Source organism: Monomorium pharaonis, unplaced genomic scaffold (assembly GCF_013373865.1).
Source record: "Monomorium pharaonis isolate MP-MQ-018 unplaced genomic scaffold, ASM1337386v2 scaffold_501, whole genome shotgun sequence".
NCBI lineage: Eukaryota > Metazoa > Arthropoda > Insecta > Hymenoptera > Formicidae > Monomorium > Monomorium pharaonis.
In genome coordinates this window covers 1-18,440 of record NW_023415804.1, presented here as the reverse complement: position 1 = coordinate 18,440, position 18,440 = coordinate 1, and the positions used below count along the sequence as shown (strand labels likewise).

General features: G+C 30.5%; 2 protein-coding genes, 1 long non-coding RNA gene and 4 pseudogenes across 5 annotated transcripts; 5 read left to right on the top strand and 2 right to left on the bottom strand.

Annotated features, from left to right (window-relative positions):
• The first annotated feature begins 364 nt into the window (after positions 1 to 364).
• LOC118648543 (gamma-glutamylcyclotransferase-like) lies at positions 365 to 2,390 on the top strand. 3 transcript variants are annotated; one of them, XM_036294865.1, is made up of 4 exons: positions 365 to 689; positions 779 to 883; positions 1,673 to 1,755; positions 2,371 to 2,390. In XM_036294865.1, exons 1-3 carry the CDS (start codon positions 559 to 561, stop codon positions 1,716 to 1,718), a joined length of 282 nt encoding a protein of 93 aa, XP_036150758.1. In that variant the 5' UTR covers positions 365 to 558; the 3' UTR covers positions 1,719 to 1,755; positions 2,371 to 2,390. The 3 variants fall into 3 exon arrangements, with proteins under 3 accessions (XP_036150758.1, XP_036150757.1, XP_036150759.1); XM_036294864.1 differs by lacking the exon at positions 2,371 to 2,390 and having other exon boundaries at positions 1,673 to 1,918; XM_036294866.1 differs by lacking the exons at positions 1,673 to 1,755; positions 2,371 to 2,390 and adding an exon at positions 1,052 to 1,253 and having other exon boundaries at positions 366 to 689.
• Positions 2,391 to 2,395: 5 nt separating this feature from the next.
• LOC118648544 lies at positions 2,396 to 3,072 on the top strand. The gene is made up of 2 exons (XR_004965324.1): positions 2,396 to 2,736; positions 2,908 to 3,072. It is a non-coding gene; the product is annotated as an uncharacterized LOC118648544 (long non-coding RNA).
• On the bottom strand, positions 2,754 to 6,668 carry LOC118644102 (annotated as a pseudogene).
• Positions 6,669 to 6,811: 143 nt separating this feature from the next.
• Positions 6,812 to 8,447, top strand: LOC105835325 (60S ribosomal protein L13). Its single transcript, XM_012678472.3, has 4 exons — positions 6,812 to 6,914; positions 7,352 to 7,510; positions 7,688 to 7,937; positions 8,113 to 8,447. The coding sequence occupies exons 2-4, from the start codon at positions 7,368 to 7,370 to the stop codon at positions 8,377 to 8,379; spliced, it is 660 nt and encodes a 219-aa protein (XP_012533926.1). The 5' UTR covers positions 6,812 to 6,914; positions 7,352 to 7,367; the 3' UTR covers positions 8,380 to 8,447.
• A 706-nt stretch (positions 8,448 to 9,153) lies between these two features.
• Positions 9,154 to 12,412, top strand: LOC118648540 (annotated as a pseudogene).
• A 1,389-nt stretch (positions 12,413 to 13,801) lies between these two features.
• LOC118648541 lies at positions 13,802 to 16,162 on the top strand (annotated as a pseudogene).
• On the bottom strand, positions 16,137 to 17,933 carry LOC118648542 (annotated as a pseudogene).
• Positions 17,934 to 18,440: the final 507 nt, after the last annotated feature.

Here is an 18,440-nt window from a genome sequence, read left to right as displayed (position 1 = left end):
TTATTTATTGTATTGCATATGTAAAACTTTATTTACATAAAACTATAAGATGTGTACATTCTCCATATAATACTAAATCTTGCACACATAAAAGACAAAGAACACTCATAAAATATAAGAATCTTAAAATTATATATACATATATATAATTTTATATATGTAATATGTCTATATACATTAGTTATTTTTATTAACAATAATGTAGAATGTAAATTTATGATATTAAACTTTGTACATTTCTTTGATTTTTAAATGCAAAATAAAAAATCTTAATATTATCACATTGTGATAATAATTTACAAGTATTATTACATTTTGTACATTTATTATATTTACATTTATAATATATACTTTTTTATATACTATTTAGTACATTATATTCTATTGTAGAATTTTAGATTGGATTTTAACAGATATTCTAAACGATGGCGTGGAACATCAGCAACAATTGTAGAAACAGAAAATTCAGTTGTGTGGGGTGTAGTCTGGGAATTACATAAATGCAATTTAGCTACATTAGACTGCCAAGAGAGTGTTCAGGATAACATATATCGTGCGATGTCGGTGAACGTTGAAACTCCTGATGGTAGAACTCTAAACTGTAGAGTATATCAGCAGTGTAACAATCCAAAAGAATATATAAAACCAGAAGACTTTCCAATAGATAAGAGGCCTTCACCGTTATATCTGTATGTATTCACATGTAATTTAAAATGCAACTGCAATAATTTGAATACAATTGTAATTATATGAAATTTATCGCAATTATTTCACACAGGAATATGATTTTAAGAGGAGCTGAGGAAAACAATCTTCCCTTTGAGTATATAAAATTCTTAAAAACTATCCCGCACAATGGATATGAAGGAGAATATGACATTAGGTAAGCAACAAGTTGAGCTGTGGTACATTTCTAGCTGAAAACTTGTTTATGTAATAAATAGTTCACATTTATAATGTAGATTATTGATATTTATGTATACAAATATCATAACGCTTATCTCTTATTTAATTTTCTTTTTCCATGGTTATGTACAACGATGCATCACAGCCTTTCTCTGACTGAAAATTGACTGCTACAATATTTTTATTGTATGAAAACTTTTGATAATACAGATTGAGGATCGTGTATTTCAACGCCGTATCATTTTATCTAATGTACGTCGAGGAATCTTTGTTTTAATAAATTCTCTTTTGTTCACCTGGATATGTATAGTGTAAATATAATAAATTAAAAATTTTTTAAATAGAAACTATAAAGGTGTTAAAGGTTAATATAAGGAACTCTATATTAAAAATTTTGCAAATTTTATTTTCCATGTATTTACATTTTAATGGTGATATTAAAATATATATTGGGATACTAACGAAAATGTTCATTACAAGTTTATAATCCATGTCAATGTCTGTCCATTTATGTTCTAATACATTATATATAAAGTTCTCGACATGGTAAAGATTTTCCGAATACAGAAAGTGATTCATAAATCGGGCGAAGTATAAATGGAGCATGGCTGAAAAGATTTATATTGACTAAAAATATTTTTTTTTAATTCTACATCTTTTCAGATGTAGAATTAAAAAAAATATTTTTAGTCAATATAATATTGAAATAAAATATAACAATGTAGAAAATGTTGCTATTGTACCATGTTCCTTTCCACCTATGTAGAAGTCTACGGGGACAACTTACTCGCAGAGAGGATACGTTTAAATAATCCGACTGCAGTAATGAAAGACATCGGTTACATAAAGGTATAATTAAGGAAAGTAATTACAGCTAGATATACATGGGTTTTTAATTTATATACTCAAGTTTATCGATTGATAAAATACTAATCAATTCAATATAAATTATTGCAAACTATTGTACAGATGTTTAATATATATATGATAAATGTTTTTTTTATTGTATTGCATATGTAAGAAATATTTTTTTAATGAAATATAATAGTTTGTACCCATTTTACATATAATACTAAATCTTGCACACATGAAAAATAAACATTCATAAAAATAAGATTACAACCTTATTTTTCAAAAGTTCTACAAATATATTCATAAAATAAAAAAAATCTTAAATTATATACATTATATATACATATATACACATATATACCTATATATACAATTATATTTCATTGATAATAATGGAGAATATAAACTTATGATATATTAAACTTCTTACATTTCTTTGATTTTCAAATGCAAAATAAAAAATCTTAATATTATCACATATTTGTACATTTATTATTTTTAGATTTATACTACATAATGTTTATTACATATTTGTACATTCATCATATTTATATTTATAATATGTACATATAGTATATACTATAATATAGTATATATTACATTGTTTTGTAGAATTTCAGGTTGGATTTTAAACAGATATTGTAAACGATTTCGTGGAATAACCGCAACAATTGTAGAAACAGAAAATTCTCCAATTGTAGAAACAGTTATAGAACAACTGTTGTAGACAGTTTGTAGAAATTGTAGAAACAGACGATTTTCCAATAAATAAGAGACCTTCGCCATTTGCAATCATGTGTAATTTAAAAAGCAACTGCACTAATTTGAATACGATTGTAATTATATGAAATTTACCGTAATTATTTCACGCAGGAATATGCTATTAAAAGGGGCTAAGGAAAACAATCTTCCCTTTGCGTATATAAAATTCTTTAAAACTATCCCACATAATGGATATGAAGGAGAATATGACATTGGGTAAGCAACAAGTTGAGTTGTGGTACATTCCTAGCTGAAAACTTTGTTTATGTAATAAATAGTTCTATATTTATAATGTAGATTATTGATATTTTATGTTTACAAATATCATAACGCTCATCTCTTATTTAATCTTCTTTTTCCATGGTTATGTACAACGATGCATCACAGCCTTTCTCTGACCGAAAATTGACTGCTACAACATTTTTATTGTATGAATACTTTTGATAATACGGATTGAGGATCACATATTCCAACGCCGTATCTGCCGTCATTTCATCTAATGTACGTCGAGGAATCTTCATTTTAATAAATTCTCTTTTGTTCACCTAGATATATATAGTGTAAATATAACGAATTAAAATTTTTTTAATAGAAACTATAAGGGCGTTAAAGGGAAATGTAAGGAACTCTATATTAAAAATTTTGAAAATTTTATTTTCCATGTATTTATATTTTAATGGTGTATTAAAATATAGATTGGGATACTTACGAAAATGTTCATTACAAGTTTATAGTCCATGTCAATGTCCGGCCATTTCTGTTCTAATACATCTTTGTTCAAGTCTACCTCTGTATTACTTATAAGAAGATGCTTCACAGAACGGAAAATAGTCCATAACTCGGAAGCAAAATGTGGAGCAAATGGAGCGAGCATTATAATTTGAACAGCTAACGCTCGCTCGTACTCGCGACTTTTTTTCAGGCACTCCACACCAACTTTTCGCAAGCTATATTTTAAAATTATAATTCCAGATTCATACTTATTCATTGAGTATTCAAATGTTGGAATTATTGCATGGAATTATTAAATGTAATATAATTATTTACCTATTTGTAAGACCTTGCATTCGAGATATTGCTACACTAAGCTGCTGAGATTCAACTATGTTAAATGTCACGTTTTTAAGAAAATAATTTCGGCTGTCGAACATGTACGCATCGTGTTCAGTGAATTTAGGATCAGTAGGATCGCTTTTGAATTCGTCCAGAGTCATCTTGTCACGTTCAATCTTAAACCGCTTAACACAGTTCCAAATACGGTTTTGCCAATGATTATACCTTTAACAGCTAATATATTATTGCAAATAAATATATTATCTTGAAATAAGACTATGTTTAAATAGTTTAGTGACTTTTAAGAAAAACTTACTGTCTTCCGACCAATTTCTAGTAGACGTTGGTGCAACATCGGCCAGTATTAATAATCGTGTTGTATCTATTCCATATTTATTCAACAGATTGATAGGATCGACTCCATTATGCTTTGATTTTGACATTTTTTCCCAGCGCATAGAGACATGTTCTCCATGTTTTGTCATGTATTGATTCCCTTCCATTTTTACTTCATTTTCTGGTATGTATTTCCCGGTACTTGTAACTTGATATGTTTTACCCATTACTACTCCTTGCACGAGAAGCTGTCTAAATGGTTCTCGACATGGTAAAAGATCTTCTGAATACAGAAAGTGACTTATAAATCGGGCGAAGTATAAATGGAGTACGGCTAAAAAGATGTAGAATTAAAAAAATATATTTTAATTTGAGACAATAAATATCAAAATAAAATATAATTCAGAAAATATTGCTGTTGTACCATGTTCTTTTTCCACCTATATAGAGGTCAACGGGAAAGGCCTTCTTAACTTTTTCTGTCGAAAACATCTTTTTTGTATTTTTGGGATCTATAAATCTTAAAAAGTACCAGCTACTATCTACAAATGTATCCATTGTATCGGCTTCTCTGGTTGCCTTTTCTTTGCACTTGGGACAACTCGTCTGCAACCAATCCTTTGCATCGTAGAGAGAAAGTCTTTTGTTTGAACCTAAGTGCACCATCTTTGGCAGTGTCACAGGAAGTTGATCACGAGGTACAGGTTGTGCGCCACAATTTGTACAATGAATAATTGGAATAGGTGTACCCCAATATCTCTGTCTAGAGATTAACCAATCCTGTAATCTCGAGCTCACTAGATACCCACCTATTCCCCATTCTCTAGCTTTCCGAAATACTTCAAATATCTTTTGCTGTTGCTGTTCGTGACTACGTATCGAATGTCGAGTAAATGGTATTCCAACTAATTCTGAGAATTTAAATCGTCCATTGATGCTGAGGGTATACCTAAACGTATATCTCTCCATGGCGGGTAAACAACTTTATCGGTGATAAAAACCGGCAATTCCTCGCCAGAAAATGGATTTATTACTTTTGCGTTTAAACATTTTATACCGGTGTCTATTTCGTGTGTGTATTTCTCATTGTGTAAAATACTTTGGGGGGATAGCAACAAACTTTGCGTACTCCATAAATTCTGGCATGTCAGTCCATATATTTAACGTCCGTGGAAACTCGGGAATTGTAGATATTAATTTAAAATCAATACTAATACCATTGCAATCGCCTATCCAGTGTTTCTGTAATTTTATAATATCTCTCCATTCCTTCAAGATTGGATCATCTAAACCGTCCCACAATGATCTAAAATATAATTACTTTATTATTTAAAAATGTCATTCTTTAGAAAATCATGTATTCTTTTACTTCTTTAATTAAATTTACTTTGCAAAAGTTGTCGTTCTGATAAACCACTGCTTCAACAATTTTTTCTCTACACGCGCACCAGACCGCCAAGACCGTTGATTTATATCTATCTGTTCCTCGGCTAATACAGTCTGATCAACAGGATCCCAATTAACATAGGCTTCTTTTTGATAGGCCAAACCTTTATCGAACAACTTTAAAAATAAATCTTGAGTCCATTTGTAATAATTTGGATCACAGGTCGCAAATTCTCTATCCCAATCAAAAGAATAATTTAACATTTTTAATTGATTACGCATTGTCTTTATATTTTCATCTGTCCATACAGCAGGACTAATTTCTCTTTCAATAGCAGCATTTTCTGCTGGCAATCCAAAGGCATCCCAGCCCATTGGATGAATTACATTTTTACCTAAATTTATAAGTTTATACTATAAAAAATTTTTTATCTATTATACATCATAAAAATTTATTGCATAAAGCTTGCATAGATATTGACTTCCTTTAAAATCTACCTTTCAATGTATAAAATCGAGCTACAGTGTCACTTATTGTATAAACTCGAACATGACCCATATGTAAGGCACCAGATGGATACGGGAACATAGACAGAATATAAAATTTATCTTTAGCATCGTCATCTACATTGGGTTTGTAAACATTAATTTTATTGCCCCAGGATTTCTCTATTCTCTTCTTTATCTCTGGCGTACATACTGAAACCTGAAAGTATTTCAATGAACAGCACAACATTCAAAACGAAATATAAAAATAATTTCAGACATTACTAATAAAATTCACTTCTATGAAGCAGCTACGAGCACAGCATACAACAAAACTCTTACCACAACATTCAACACAACAAATATATGAGTGAAATAAACATAAGTACACAAAATAAAAAGTAATTAAACAAATTAAACTCTATACTCAATAACTTTATGGCCTATTTCTACCAACGTAGATTAATTTTAATCTTGGATTAAATTACTCTTTATCTCTTTTTAGTTTTTGAAACTAGGATGAGATAACAAGTAAATTAAACAAAGATTAAAATTAATCTACGTTGGTAAAAACAGGCCTATGTCTGACATTTAAACGGTTTGTATCAAATCAACGTCAATAATAAGATTTATAGTTTAACAAAAATACCAGTGATGTATCAGTAGTCGACAGTTGAGTAAAATTATTTAAAAACCTTCGTGACTTGCATATAATTTTGACAGGATGGGTTAAGCGTTGTATCATTGTAAAAGTCGGATTTTTTCCCGTTGTAAACAAAATGAGACGGAATACCGGTTCACACACATGTATTCTCACGCCATGTGCGCTGCCATTTTGCTCTACCACTGCAGGTAAATTACTGTTTGTGGATCGAGAACTAATCGAGAACGATCGTTAGTTTCGCCAATTGCGAAGTATTACGTATTTTTGAATATTCTTGACATAATTATTGTTTCCGAGAAACGACGAAATATTTCGCTCCTACGAGACGAAGAGATTTTTGCATTGATTTCTGCTCCGAAAAGCACCACTTCGGCTCTTCCGCACTTCCGCCGATCGTACGCTCCTTTTCCGGTACGTCTCGCGTTCGCGAGTTGGTGGGTGAATGTTATAGGATTTAAATCTACGCGAGGTATTACCATCGTATATTATATATAATATGTAACGATGGAAATGCGCAACTTTCTATATTTTTGATTGCTTTTGCCTCGTACATCTAATCTGTGTGATGAGATATTTATTTTTAATTTGTGTTCAATTTATGTCACGAAAGAGAGGTTAGAATCTAGAAACAATGCTATTGACAAACGTTTGTTTCAGTGAAACTTTGTTGCTGCTTTTTCTTCAGTTTTAACAATTTAGTGATCTTCAATTCACAATTTTACAACAAATATGAATCGAATCCCATGTTTAGATCGCGTGAAAACTAAATACACTCGTTACAAATACTAACCTCTCATTTCATAATAAAAGTATATAAATTTATAATTAAGTTATTGAACATTGTGTCTTACGAAGACATATAATATGGAGTTTTGTTTGATATAAGTTCAAATCTTGATTCTGCAGATATTAAACATCAACCATGGGTAAGGGAAATAATATGATCCCTAATGGCCATTTCCATAAGGATTGGCAACGATACGTGAAGACCTGGTTTAACCAACCAGCGAGGAAGATTCGTCGTAAACAAAAACGTGTCAAGAAAGCGCGAGCTGTCGCACCTAGGTATGTACATACATGAAATTTATTTGTATTAATGTTTTTAGATTTTATAATATTTCCAAACTTAATCATTTTTAGACTCAATTCTAATTTGTTATATTTAATTCTCTCATGTCTGTGCAATAAAATTTATTTCTTGCAACTTTTAGTAATTAAATATTATTTTGATAATTTTTTAAGGCCTGTAAATCTCTTGAGACCTCTCGTGCATTGTCCGACATTTCGGTACCATACCAAGGTTCGCGCTGGTAGAGGTTTCACGCTTGCCGAGCTGAAAGCCAGTGGTTTGAACAAGAGATTTGCTAAAACAATTGGAATTGCGGTCGATCCTCGTCGTCGGAACAAATCCATTGAATCTTTGCAGACAAACGCTCAGCGCCTGAAGGAGTATAGGGCCAAATTAATTCTATTCCCTATAAATGAGAAGAAGGTATGTAATTTCAAACTGCTTTATCATCTTGTAGAATGTTTTCACTCTTTATCTTAATTCAATTTATTCAATTAATGTTTATATTTAAAAATTTGAGATAACATGACGATTTAGCTACAAAAGATATTTTGCATATATTTTGCATTAATTTTATTTATACTTTCTTAAATTTCAGCCCAAGAAGGGTGATGCGACCGAAGAGGAGAGAAAGGTCGCGGTTCAAATCAAGGGTGATCCTATGCCTATTCGGCATCAAGCACCTGCCAGGGCGAAGGCTCGTCCTATCACTGAGGAGGAAACCAAATTCTCGGCATATGTAACCCTTCGTAAAGCACGAGCTGATGCGCGATTAGTCGGCATTCGTGCTAAGCGCGTCAAGGACGCGTCAGAGAATCCCGACGAGGTGACTAAAGTCGCGAAAGATAAGAAAGCCAAGAAGTAATTCTTTATAATATGACATCTCGTTTTCTTTATGTATATACAAAAAATAAAATTTTCCTCTAATGGAAATATTTTATTTCATCCTTTTTTAGGATACCTTATATTTATGATTTTTTTATTATACAAAAAACTGGATTTTTTTAGTCAAGAGTTGTTTGATATGTACATTAACAACTAAAGCGTGTTTTTCGCTAATTTTTTAATATGAATGTAAAAATCACAGGAAGAGAAGATTCCTGTATTGCCGAGCTCGTAACATTATAATTATACCATCTTTGTTTAAGATAAAAATTGTAATATTATTTTTAACAAAGAGAAACAGATAACTTGATTTCAAAAATTTAGTGTATAAAAAATTTTTTTTTTAAGAATCGCGCACTTGTCTTGTTTACCTATTTACCCACCGTGCACACACATGCGAGCATACTTAATGTAAACCGCCGCGTGCATGTGTGTCGCCCTAGTAGCGCATCTGTCATCTCGGTAATTACACATCGGAAGTTGAAAAGAAATTAAAAGTCTGTCGGGAGCGAACGTTAGATTCGCCGCAGCCGTTCCACCCTCGACGGTGGCCGGACGATCGTATTGGGAGAAACCAATTGGCATACTCGTCTGCAGTTAAAATTTCATCGAGACGTAAGCGGTCGGTCGTGAGAGGTTATAATCCCAGCGGTCGTACGGAGATGAGGAACAACCGATGTTTCTTAACGCGAGAGCTGATTGCGTTCGCGATGTGAGGAATTGAATTCGGGACGCGACATATCGAGCTGACACGATGGAGCTGAAGGTGTGGGTGGAGGGAATTCAGCGCATTGTGTGTGGCGTTACCGAAACCACCACCTGTCAAGTAAGTGTATAACGTCAAGTTTGCTATCATTCTGTTAGGTGTAGTGCACGTGTTTATATATACGTATATAGTAACATATAATCCAATTACTTATTAGATAGGATGATAATCAAGCAACTACCTACTGAAACTAATTAACTATATTGCGACAAAAAAATAAGAATGATTAATATTAATTTTACACTATAAGACACAAGAAAACCTGCCATTTTTATTAGTATGTAACACAATAGGATATACATATACAAATTTATGAGAAGAAGAAAATTAAATAATATAATGTAGTAATATTTTTTCAAAATTAACTTAAATTTGATCGCGTAGTTTAGTAATAAATATATTTTCCAGCATTACATATTTATCATCAAGAATTATGTTTGTTTTATGTCTTGTAAATCTCTGTTTTAAAAGCTGCTGCTAACAACAGTTTCTTTATAGGATGTGGTGTATGCACTTGCTCATGCCACAGCTCAGACAGGTAGATTTACTTTGGTGGAACGTTGGCGAACCAATGAACGTTTACTGGCCCCTTATGAAAATCCTCTTAAGGTCAGGCATGTCTTCTACATACATTACCCATAGAAATTTATAATATAAGTTATAGTGTTAATTAAATTTGAAACTCTTTAGCAATATTTACCACTATATAAAATTATTTAGATAAAGAAATGGATTTATCTCATTATTAAATTTATGTTAAATTTACAAAAAATTTATATATTATTTAAATGGATTAGATCTTAATGAAATGGGGCGAATACTCTTCAGAAGTTCAATTGATTCTGAGACGTTCCACTCCAGAAAATAACAAACAAATGCATTACCATCGCGATTGACGTATGCATCACGTGCAAATGGATTACCAATTTCACTATCTGAGCACGGAACATCAAGTACTGCTACTATGCAAGATGACAGTAAAAATATATCAACTACTCAAAGTTTAGATTTTGCAGATGATATGCAAGGAGGATTGGAGAGAAATAGAGACACCAGAAAGTCACTTACGTTTAGTGCATTTCATGGAGGTATTACAGAAGGTAGCACAGAAGTAAGTTTACATATTAAGTAAAAAAAAGACACATTATATGCAATAGGGCACAAATAAATATTATTGTCAGTAAATATATTTTGATATAAATTATTTTGGATAAATAATTTTTACATTCTTGCATTCAGTCATACTGAATTTTTTATATTTAATTTTTGCTATATGTGCGAATAAAAAACTTTATTTTAGATTCAAATGGAGAATAACGTGGCTGTAGTTCAGCCCACGCCACATTTGAAGAATAAGGATTCAAACGTTCGAAAAAATGTACAAAAACCAGCGCAGTCACCTACGCGAGGAACCAATACAGAAAGTGAGCTATTTTACTAAAACTTATTATGTATATTAAAGATGAAAAATTCTATCTTATTTGTTACGATTTCTCATGCTTGTTATTAACTTTATTTTTTTTATTCTTCAGTCGCAACACACTTATTGCAAAAAAAGGTACGCGAGGTTCCACCTTACAGGGAACCTCCAGGTCCATCTTCGCCGCCCTTACGCACTTTGCCACCTTACCGAGATCCACCGCCGCCAAATTTAAACAGTCCTGGAAGATCGCAGTTTGTGCATGGTAGCGGAAGTCCTCATATGCATAAAGATGATCAGCCATCTTCCAGTAATTCCATGAAATTGAAAAGAAATCTCATCCAGGTTTTATTGCTATAATTATATATTTGATATCGTTATTTATTATTATGTGCATGCAATGTATTTGCAATGTATATATATTTTGTAGGAATTTCAAGATAAAGTGCCTACGCAATCTGTTAATCCTCTTTCTGTCACGGCACAAAATATGGCGACTGTTGCTTATACTCAACGATATGTTGAACTCATAAGACTAGTCAATAAGCAACGGGACACTATTAATGCTCAACAAGCTGACCTAACAAAAGTAAGATATATTCTTCGATAATATAATTAACAAATTATTTGGGTTTTAAAAATAATTATTAACATAGACGAGGATAGAACGTTGATTAATTTATCTACAAAAATTATACAATAAACTATGATTATTTTAGTTTGATGCAGAAATACTGTATTGGGAAACAAAGAATAAAGAACAAATGCATCAAATGGATTATATTTCCCAAGAAATGAATCGTATCGAATCTACTGGCCGCATCATCGAGGAACAAGTAATTTTTTACCTATCTTTTTTGTCTCGAATTGTATCTTATGATGTCAATGTCACAGTTACTAATTATTAATTATTGTTTGCTTTAATTAGCTCAAGGAATTGGCTCATGTAGAAGAAGAAAGCGAAATAGTTAGGCAGCAGGAAAAAACACTAAAGTCAGAAATAACATTGCTTAGATCAAAGCTTGCCAATTGTGAAACAGAACTTCTTCAATGTAAAAATAAAATTAGGTAAATGCAAGCAATGTCTTTTATAAGATTGTAAACATTATTATCTTTATTATTCTTGAAGTATATTTGAAATATATCTTTTTTAATCTATATGATATAGGAAGTTACAATGCATTAAAAACAATATGACATATAATGCAAATTATAATTATAGGCTAGTTATGGAAGAGCTTACCATGGAACAACATAATATAAGCCGAGAGACAGATGAGCGGCAAATCATGGAACGTAAAATAATTAGCGAAGTGGAGCATTTACAAAATGAAGTAGAACAAGCTAAACGTGCAACCGAATTAGCTTCGCAGCATGCAGAATCTTTAAAATTAGAAGTAGTCAATTTGGAATCGGCAATTGTCGAGAAGAAATTACAAGTAGAGAGATTGGTAGCTGACATGAAAGAAGCAAATCTGCAAAGTTTAGCTGTTGCATGTTCAGATGAGCAAGTCAAATCTTTATTAGAAGGTATTTATTTTTACATATGTGTATGCACTGTTAAGTTTATTTTTTATAACAAATACAATTATTTAATTGTTAGGTGCCCATAAACCTGGAAGTACACGTAAAATGATAGGATCACCAAGGCAATTGGAAACTGCAGTACCCACAAGTAAGAATCCACATGGTGTGTGGGTATAAATAAAGAAATCAATATACCTGATAATAATGTCTTACATGTGAGAAAGCATATCAAAGAATATACATTAAAATATTTGTATGTTATACTATTTAGTAAAGTACGTAAAGTACTTAATTTTTCTACATATCTTTTATGCATTTATTTCAGTAATATGAATTAGTATTATTATGTGTCATAAGTTCGTATTTTTATATATCTTATTAATATATCATCCCATTTATATTCACAAAATATTTAATTAAATTTATAAATTGTTACATAAACTACACTCATATTTTTGAAACTACGTAATATATTTTTACATTTATTATTATGGTTATTAAAAAAGGTTTTTTTGCTTTTGAATATTACATGTATTCATTAACAAATGATGATCAAGTATAATGTTATAGATGTATATGTAATTCTAGTTTATGTAAGTATAGGAAATAGTTAAGTCTAAAAATCAAAATTATTAATACGTTCTATTAATTGTGTACTTATTACATTTTTATTTTACAAATAGTTTTTATATCTTTTCTAATTAAGAAATATTTTGCCATAATAGATTTATTTAATTATGGTTTTGTATCTTTTTCTAGATAAATCACAAATGTTAACAAGAATTAGTATTAACGATCGACTATTATATAATATTTTTAAGTTTTTTTTATAATTTATTGATGCCATGTTAATCGTGAAACTGTAAAATAATGTGAGAAGTCTGCATTTGAATTCTATTAATTAGAAAAAATAAGTTTGCAAAATTGTAAAAGGATTTGTTTATCTAAAAAAATTTTTAATTTTAAGAATTGCAAATTGATAACTTTAACATGTGACAATATAAAAGTTAAAAAATATTTTGATGAAATTTAATTTTACAATTCTGCGGTTTTGGCATCGACAATATATGCCACAAGTACATAATTTTTTATAGATAAATCTCAAATATTTTTATGACATATAGATATTTTTATTAGGAAACATTTATTTTGTATATCATAAGAGTTAAAATATATATACTTCTACGAATATTAAACAGAATGTTATTAATATAATCAATGTTATTTAAACAGCATGACTGCAATAATTGATGATATAATCTTTGTCTTAAAAACAAAAATTAACAAATGTATTTTGTGCACACATTCACATGCAATTTGTGCGTTCTATAATAAAATAGTATTGCTCTAGTAAGAACCAGTCTTGGTGTAATTGCTTTAATTAAATTTTTCTACTGAAATTAATATTTGTGTATTTTATGAATTATTACAATTTTTTCATTTACAACATTTTTATTTAATTTAAAGTCAACAATTTTTTTAATGCCATTTTTTGTCAATTTATATTCTCCTAATACTTTAGTAATTCTTAAGATTTAATTTTTGAGATTTGAAATTCGAAATAAATTTTTGAAACTTTCAAGTTTGTCATTAAAAAAATGTAATAATTATTTTACCAACTATTGATAAATAACCGACACCTCATACTCGATTGATCAATCAAAATTAGTGTTTTTATCGACAAAATCTTACGATGAATTTGTCAACCGTTGGTATTTTATAAATCAAATTGTGTAGTTCAGTTTCAGTGTAATTCGTAAGATACGATAAGCTCGGAAATCTTGGAACAACGTTCGACCGTGTTCGACATTAGTGGTATATATCTGCTTAAAAATGAGTTTGTGGGTTGACAAATATCGTCCAACGACACTTGCAAAGTTGGATTATCATCTCGAGCAAGCGGAGGATTTGAAAAACATGGTAACATATTATAATATTGAAGCTTATATACTAAAAATTACCTGAAGAATGAGAGGTTAACCGGCTTTAAAAGCGCGCCTTCCGAAGGCGCAATATATGCCATGAACTTGTTTTCCCAAAACAAAGATAGTCGAGGGACACATTTTTTTAGAAATATGTTTTTATAAATTATTATTAAATATAAAGAAAAAAAAACTAAATTAGCCTTATAGATTTATTTTGATAAAAAGGATATAATATATAGATGTGATAATAAATGTGTGTGTGTGTGTGTGTGTGTGTGTGTGGTGTGTAAAATTGTATTTTTAAAAATTATTTTTAATATAAAAATGAATATAAAAAATTTGTGAGAATGCATTACATTGAGAGAGAGAGAGAGAGAGAGAGAGAGAGAGAGAGAGAGAGAGATTATATTAGACAGAATTATATTGAGTTAACCGATATAAAATCTTTTTTATAAAAAAAAACAGGTGCAGAAACGAGACTTTCCACATTTATTAGTACATGGACCCTCTGGTGCAGGAAAGAAAACTCGAATATTATGTATTTTAAGAGAACTTTATGGAGCTGGGGCTGAGAGATTAAAAATAGAAAACATGCAGTTTCAAGTAATTAAATTTGTTTTTATTTTAATTATTAAACTGTAATTTAAAAGTTATTTAGTAGTTACACTTTTACTACATTACATCATAGTTAATTTTAGCATATTTATGGCCCTTAGTATTCTAGAACAGATTACATAGAAAAATATGAGATATTAATTAAAATATTATATTTAACATTTTTTTACTATTGTGTAACACTTATATGTGTAATACTTTTACAGACACCATCTAATAAGAAATTAGAAATATTGACAATAAGCAGTAATTACCACACAGAAGTAAATCCGAGCGATGCAGGGATATATGATAGAATTGTTGTCATGGAATTAATAAAAGCGACTGCGCAAACACATCATATAGATATAGGCCAGAAGGAGTTTAAAGGTATTTAAGAAAATGGAACGTTAATAGAACAATTTTCATTCTTATATGTCACAAATATAATATTAAGTAATAAAATTATGTAACAAAAATAAAAATTATTTACTATATTAAATTATGTTATTAAAAATTATTATATAAAGATTAAAATTATTGTTATTTATAATAGTGGTACTGCTGTCAAACGTGGATCAGCTTACAAAAGATGCACAGCACGCGCTTCGCAGGACAATGGAGAAATATATCAATACATGCAGACTGATTCTGTGCGCGAACTCGACATCGCGAGTCTTGCCTGCGATTCGATCGCGATGCGTGCGAATCAGAGTCCCGCCCCAACTTCCTCTGAGATCAAAAGTATTTTACATTCGATTTGTAAACGTGAAGGACTTACTCTACCTGATGAGTTAGCTAATCGATTGATCGAAGCTAGCGATAGAAATCTTCGACGAGCAATACTAATGCTCGAGGCTTGCAAAGTCGAGCAGTAAGTAACAATGCATGTAAATACACATTCATGATATATGTTAAAAATGTGCTTTAAATTATTGAAATTTTACTATTTAGCTTTAAAAATTCTTTTTTTTCAGATATCCATTTACTGCTGATCAAAAGATATCGGAACCGGATTGGCAAGTTTACATACGAACTACAGCCAGTAAGATGGTCTCGGAACAGTCGCCTAAAGTACTTTTGGAAGTACGCAACAGATTTTATGATCTGTTGACGCGCTCTATACCGTGTGATCTAATCTTCAGAGGATTATTGCAAGAGTGCATAAAAAATTGTGACGATCAGATGAAAAGAGAAATTATCGATGTCGCATCGGAGTATCAGCATAGAATGATACGCGGCTCAAAACCTATATTTCATTTGGAGGCTTTTGCTGCGCGGTTTATGGCGATTTACAAGAGATACATTGAATCATCTTTGGATGGTTTTATATAAAACTATTGATGTAAAATTCCTTTATATATATTTTTATATTCTGATAGAATTATCATGATATTATAATGAATTTTTATCTAAATACTTTTTTCTAAGCATCTAAATAATGTAACTGTACTAAGTACTTATTCAATTCTAAATTAAGTGGAATATGAAAAAACAAATGCATATTAGTTTTAATAAATTATTTTTCCTGTAATTAAGGTATTAATTCAATACAATATAATTGGAACATTATTTGATACAACTAATTTTAAACAATTGTTTCTTGATGAATGTACAATTCTTACATCGCTGCTAGAATAAGTGCAGAGATTACTGACAATGCTGACACTACGTATCCAGTGCTGTATACATCCTTAATCGTTAGAAACATTCCTACATCCCAAGCCTGCAAATTTATAAAAACATGCGTGATGTAGTGTTAAGTGTATATATACAATTAAATTGTCTCGTGTCAATTTCTTCTGAACAATAGCAATATAAATCGGCTGTAATAACTGTTGATTTATACTGCTAGTTTGTTTTTAAAAAGAGTATTTTATCATATATACATGATATGTATATATGATAATCACATACCAAATGACGTATTCCATTGAATGTATGATAAGTAACAGGTAGAGCGAGCAAGGTTTTACCAGCGAACAGTACAGGTGAAGGCAAACATAATTATTCACCACTTCTATGAAGCAGGGAATACCACCTGGTATACACAACGTTCCTGAAATATAAGAATTAATTAAGTATCTACCACGGACATGTTTGTATTACATTAGCACATATCAGCTGACATACTAACAAAGAAAGGTTTCCAACTCAAAAATTTTAAAAATTATGAAATTTGGGAAATATATAGAGAATATCTTAACTATTTTTATTCGCTGTTCAGAATCACTTTGAACAACTAAATTCAGTCTCTAAAAATGAGCCAATTTTTCGTTTTTGTTCTATTATTCACCAATAAAAAGAAAAAAAACAATTTAATTAAAAAATTTATTTCTTTTAATTTGTTGGTTAAAAAATTTATCAAAATGTAATTGCTTAATAATAAAACAAAAACGAAAATAAATTTTTAAAGGTTTTTATCCCTTCAAAATAATTTCAGACAAAAAAATTTATTAGATATTCTCCATCTGTATTACCATTAAAACAAAATCTTTTTTTAGTTAGGAATCTTTCCTTATAAGCTGGATATACAAGTTAAATCATATACATTACCTAAACCAAGGAACGCTGCGTAACTAGCGAGTATAATGCCAGTAGTGCGGTGCGACAACGAAAGCATCCATGTTAACTGAACTTGATAGATGGTCATATGCGGCGACATAGGTCTTTTCAGACGCTTGTTCTTCTCATCATGGGTTTCGCAGTTATACTTGTAAATAATGGTTTCGAAACCGCAGAGCTGAGAGGACTAAAACACATGCAGCTTTTTATTATATCTTAGCACAATATATACATTAATAAAATTAATGTAGGAAAACATCATATGACAGATTTAAATAACAAACATAAGGATTATTATTAAAGTCATGTAAGAGTAAATAATGTTGTATTTCATGTACACGCAACAATTATGGCATTTTCACAAAAAATTATATCAATAAAAAAAATTTAATATCCTTATATACGTGACAGTTATGTAAATAAAAGGTTATGTGTTATGTAAGGACTCACCTACACGTATAAATGCTTCGAAAATGTCGAAAATCGACATTACGCCGGCAGAGAAGTCTAAAAAGTACAAAATATCGTTTCGTTTTAGACAAATAAAAACAAAAGATTTCAATAAAAACTTAGCTTTACGACATACCTCGCATAGACCAGCGCCATTTTTGTTAATTTTGTTGACGTTTGATGTTTGTATGCTGGGCCCCTATTCTTGAATTCATTCGCAAGAGAAACGTATTCGCAAATTCTGTTCTTACAGAAAAGTTAAAAATTTATTGGCTATCATATGGCTTTCAACCAATAAACTTGCAACTTTTCTGTTAGAGCGGGTATTTGCGCATACGTTTTCTTGCGAATGAATTCAAGAATAGGGGCCCTGTACTCCTGTACTTTCAGCGGATGACAACTCGTGTGTTAAATGGCGCACGAATATAAATTTTTATATTGACACAACGAGATGCACACAGGATCTTTAATGCGACAGTAGGCAAATGTATTCTTGGCTGCGTTCCGTTTCAACGCATGATGCATGTAATGCATTGTTCATCTTGTTAAACGTTTGACAAACGACAAGGATGAACGATGCATCATGCGTATCATGCGTGAAATGGAACGCACCCCTTGAGTAGGATATTAAATGATTTCAGCTTATGTCAAACTTTTGCAACGAAAAATTATTGATTAAAATTCAAGCAAAAGAAAATTAAATTGTGATACAAATCGGCACGCAATTTTAGATTTGATTACGAATAATACTCTAGAGTTGTATGAGAAGAATAAACACATATTAAATATATTAA

Bases quoted from the DNA above. Each gene is read 5' to 3' on its own strand.
- LOC118648543 (XM_036294865.1), top strand. From the start codon at position 559: ATGTCGGTGAACGTTGAAACTCCTGATGGTAGAACTCTAAACTGTAGA. The intron at 690-778 runs GTATGTATTCAC...TATTTCACACAG, and splicing joins AGGCCTTCACCGTTATATCT to GAATATGATTTTAAGAGGAG. The intron at 884-1,672 runs GTAAGCAACAAG...CCACCTATGTAG, and splicing joins GAAGGAGAATATGACATTAG to AAGTCTACGGGGACAACTTA.
- LOC105835325 (XM_012678472.3), top strand. From the start codon at position 7,368: ATGGGTAAGGGAAATAATATGATCCCTAATGGCCATTTCCATAAGGAT. The intron at 7,511-7,687 runs GTATGTACATAC...TAATTTTTTAAG, and splicing joins GCGCGAGCTGTCGCACCTAG to GCCTGTAAATCTCTTGAGAC. The intron at 7,938-8,112 runs GTATGTAATTTC...CTTAAATTTCAG, and splicing joins TCCCTATAAATGAGAAGAAG to CCCAAGAAGGGTGATGCGAC.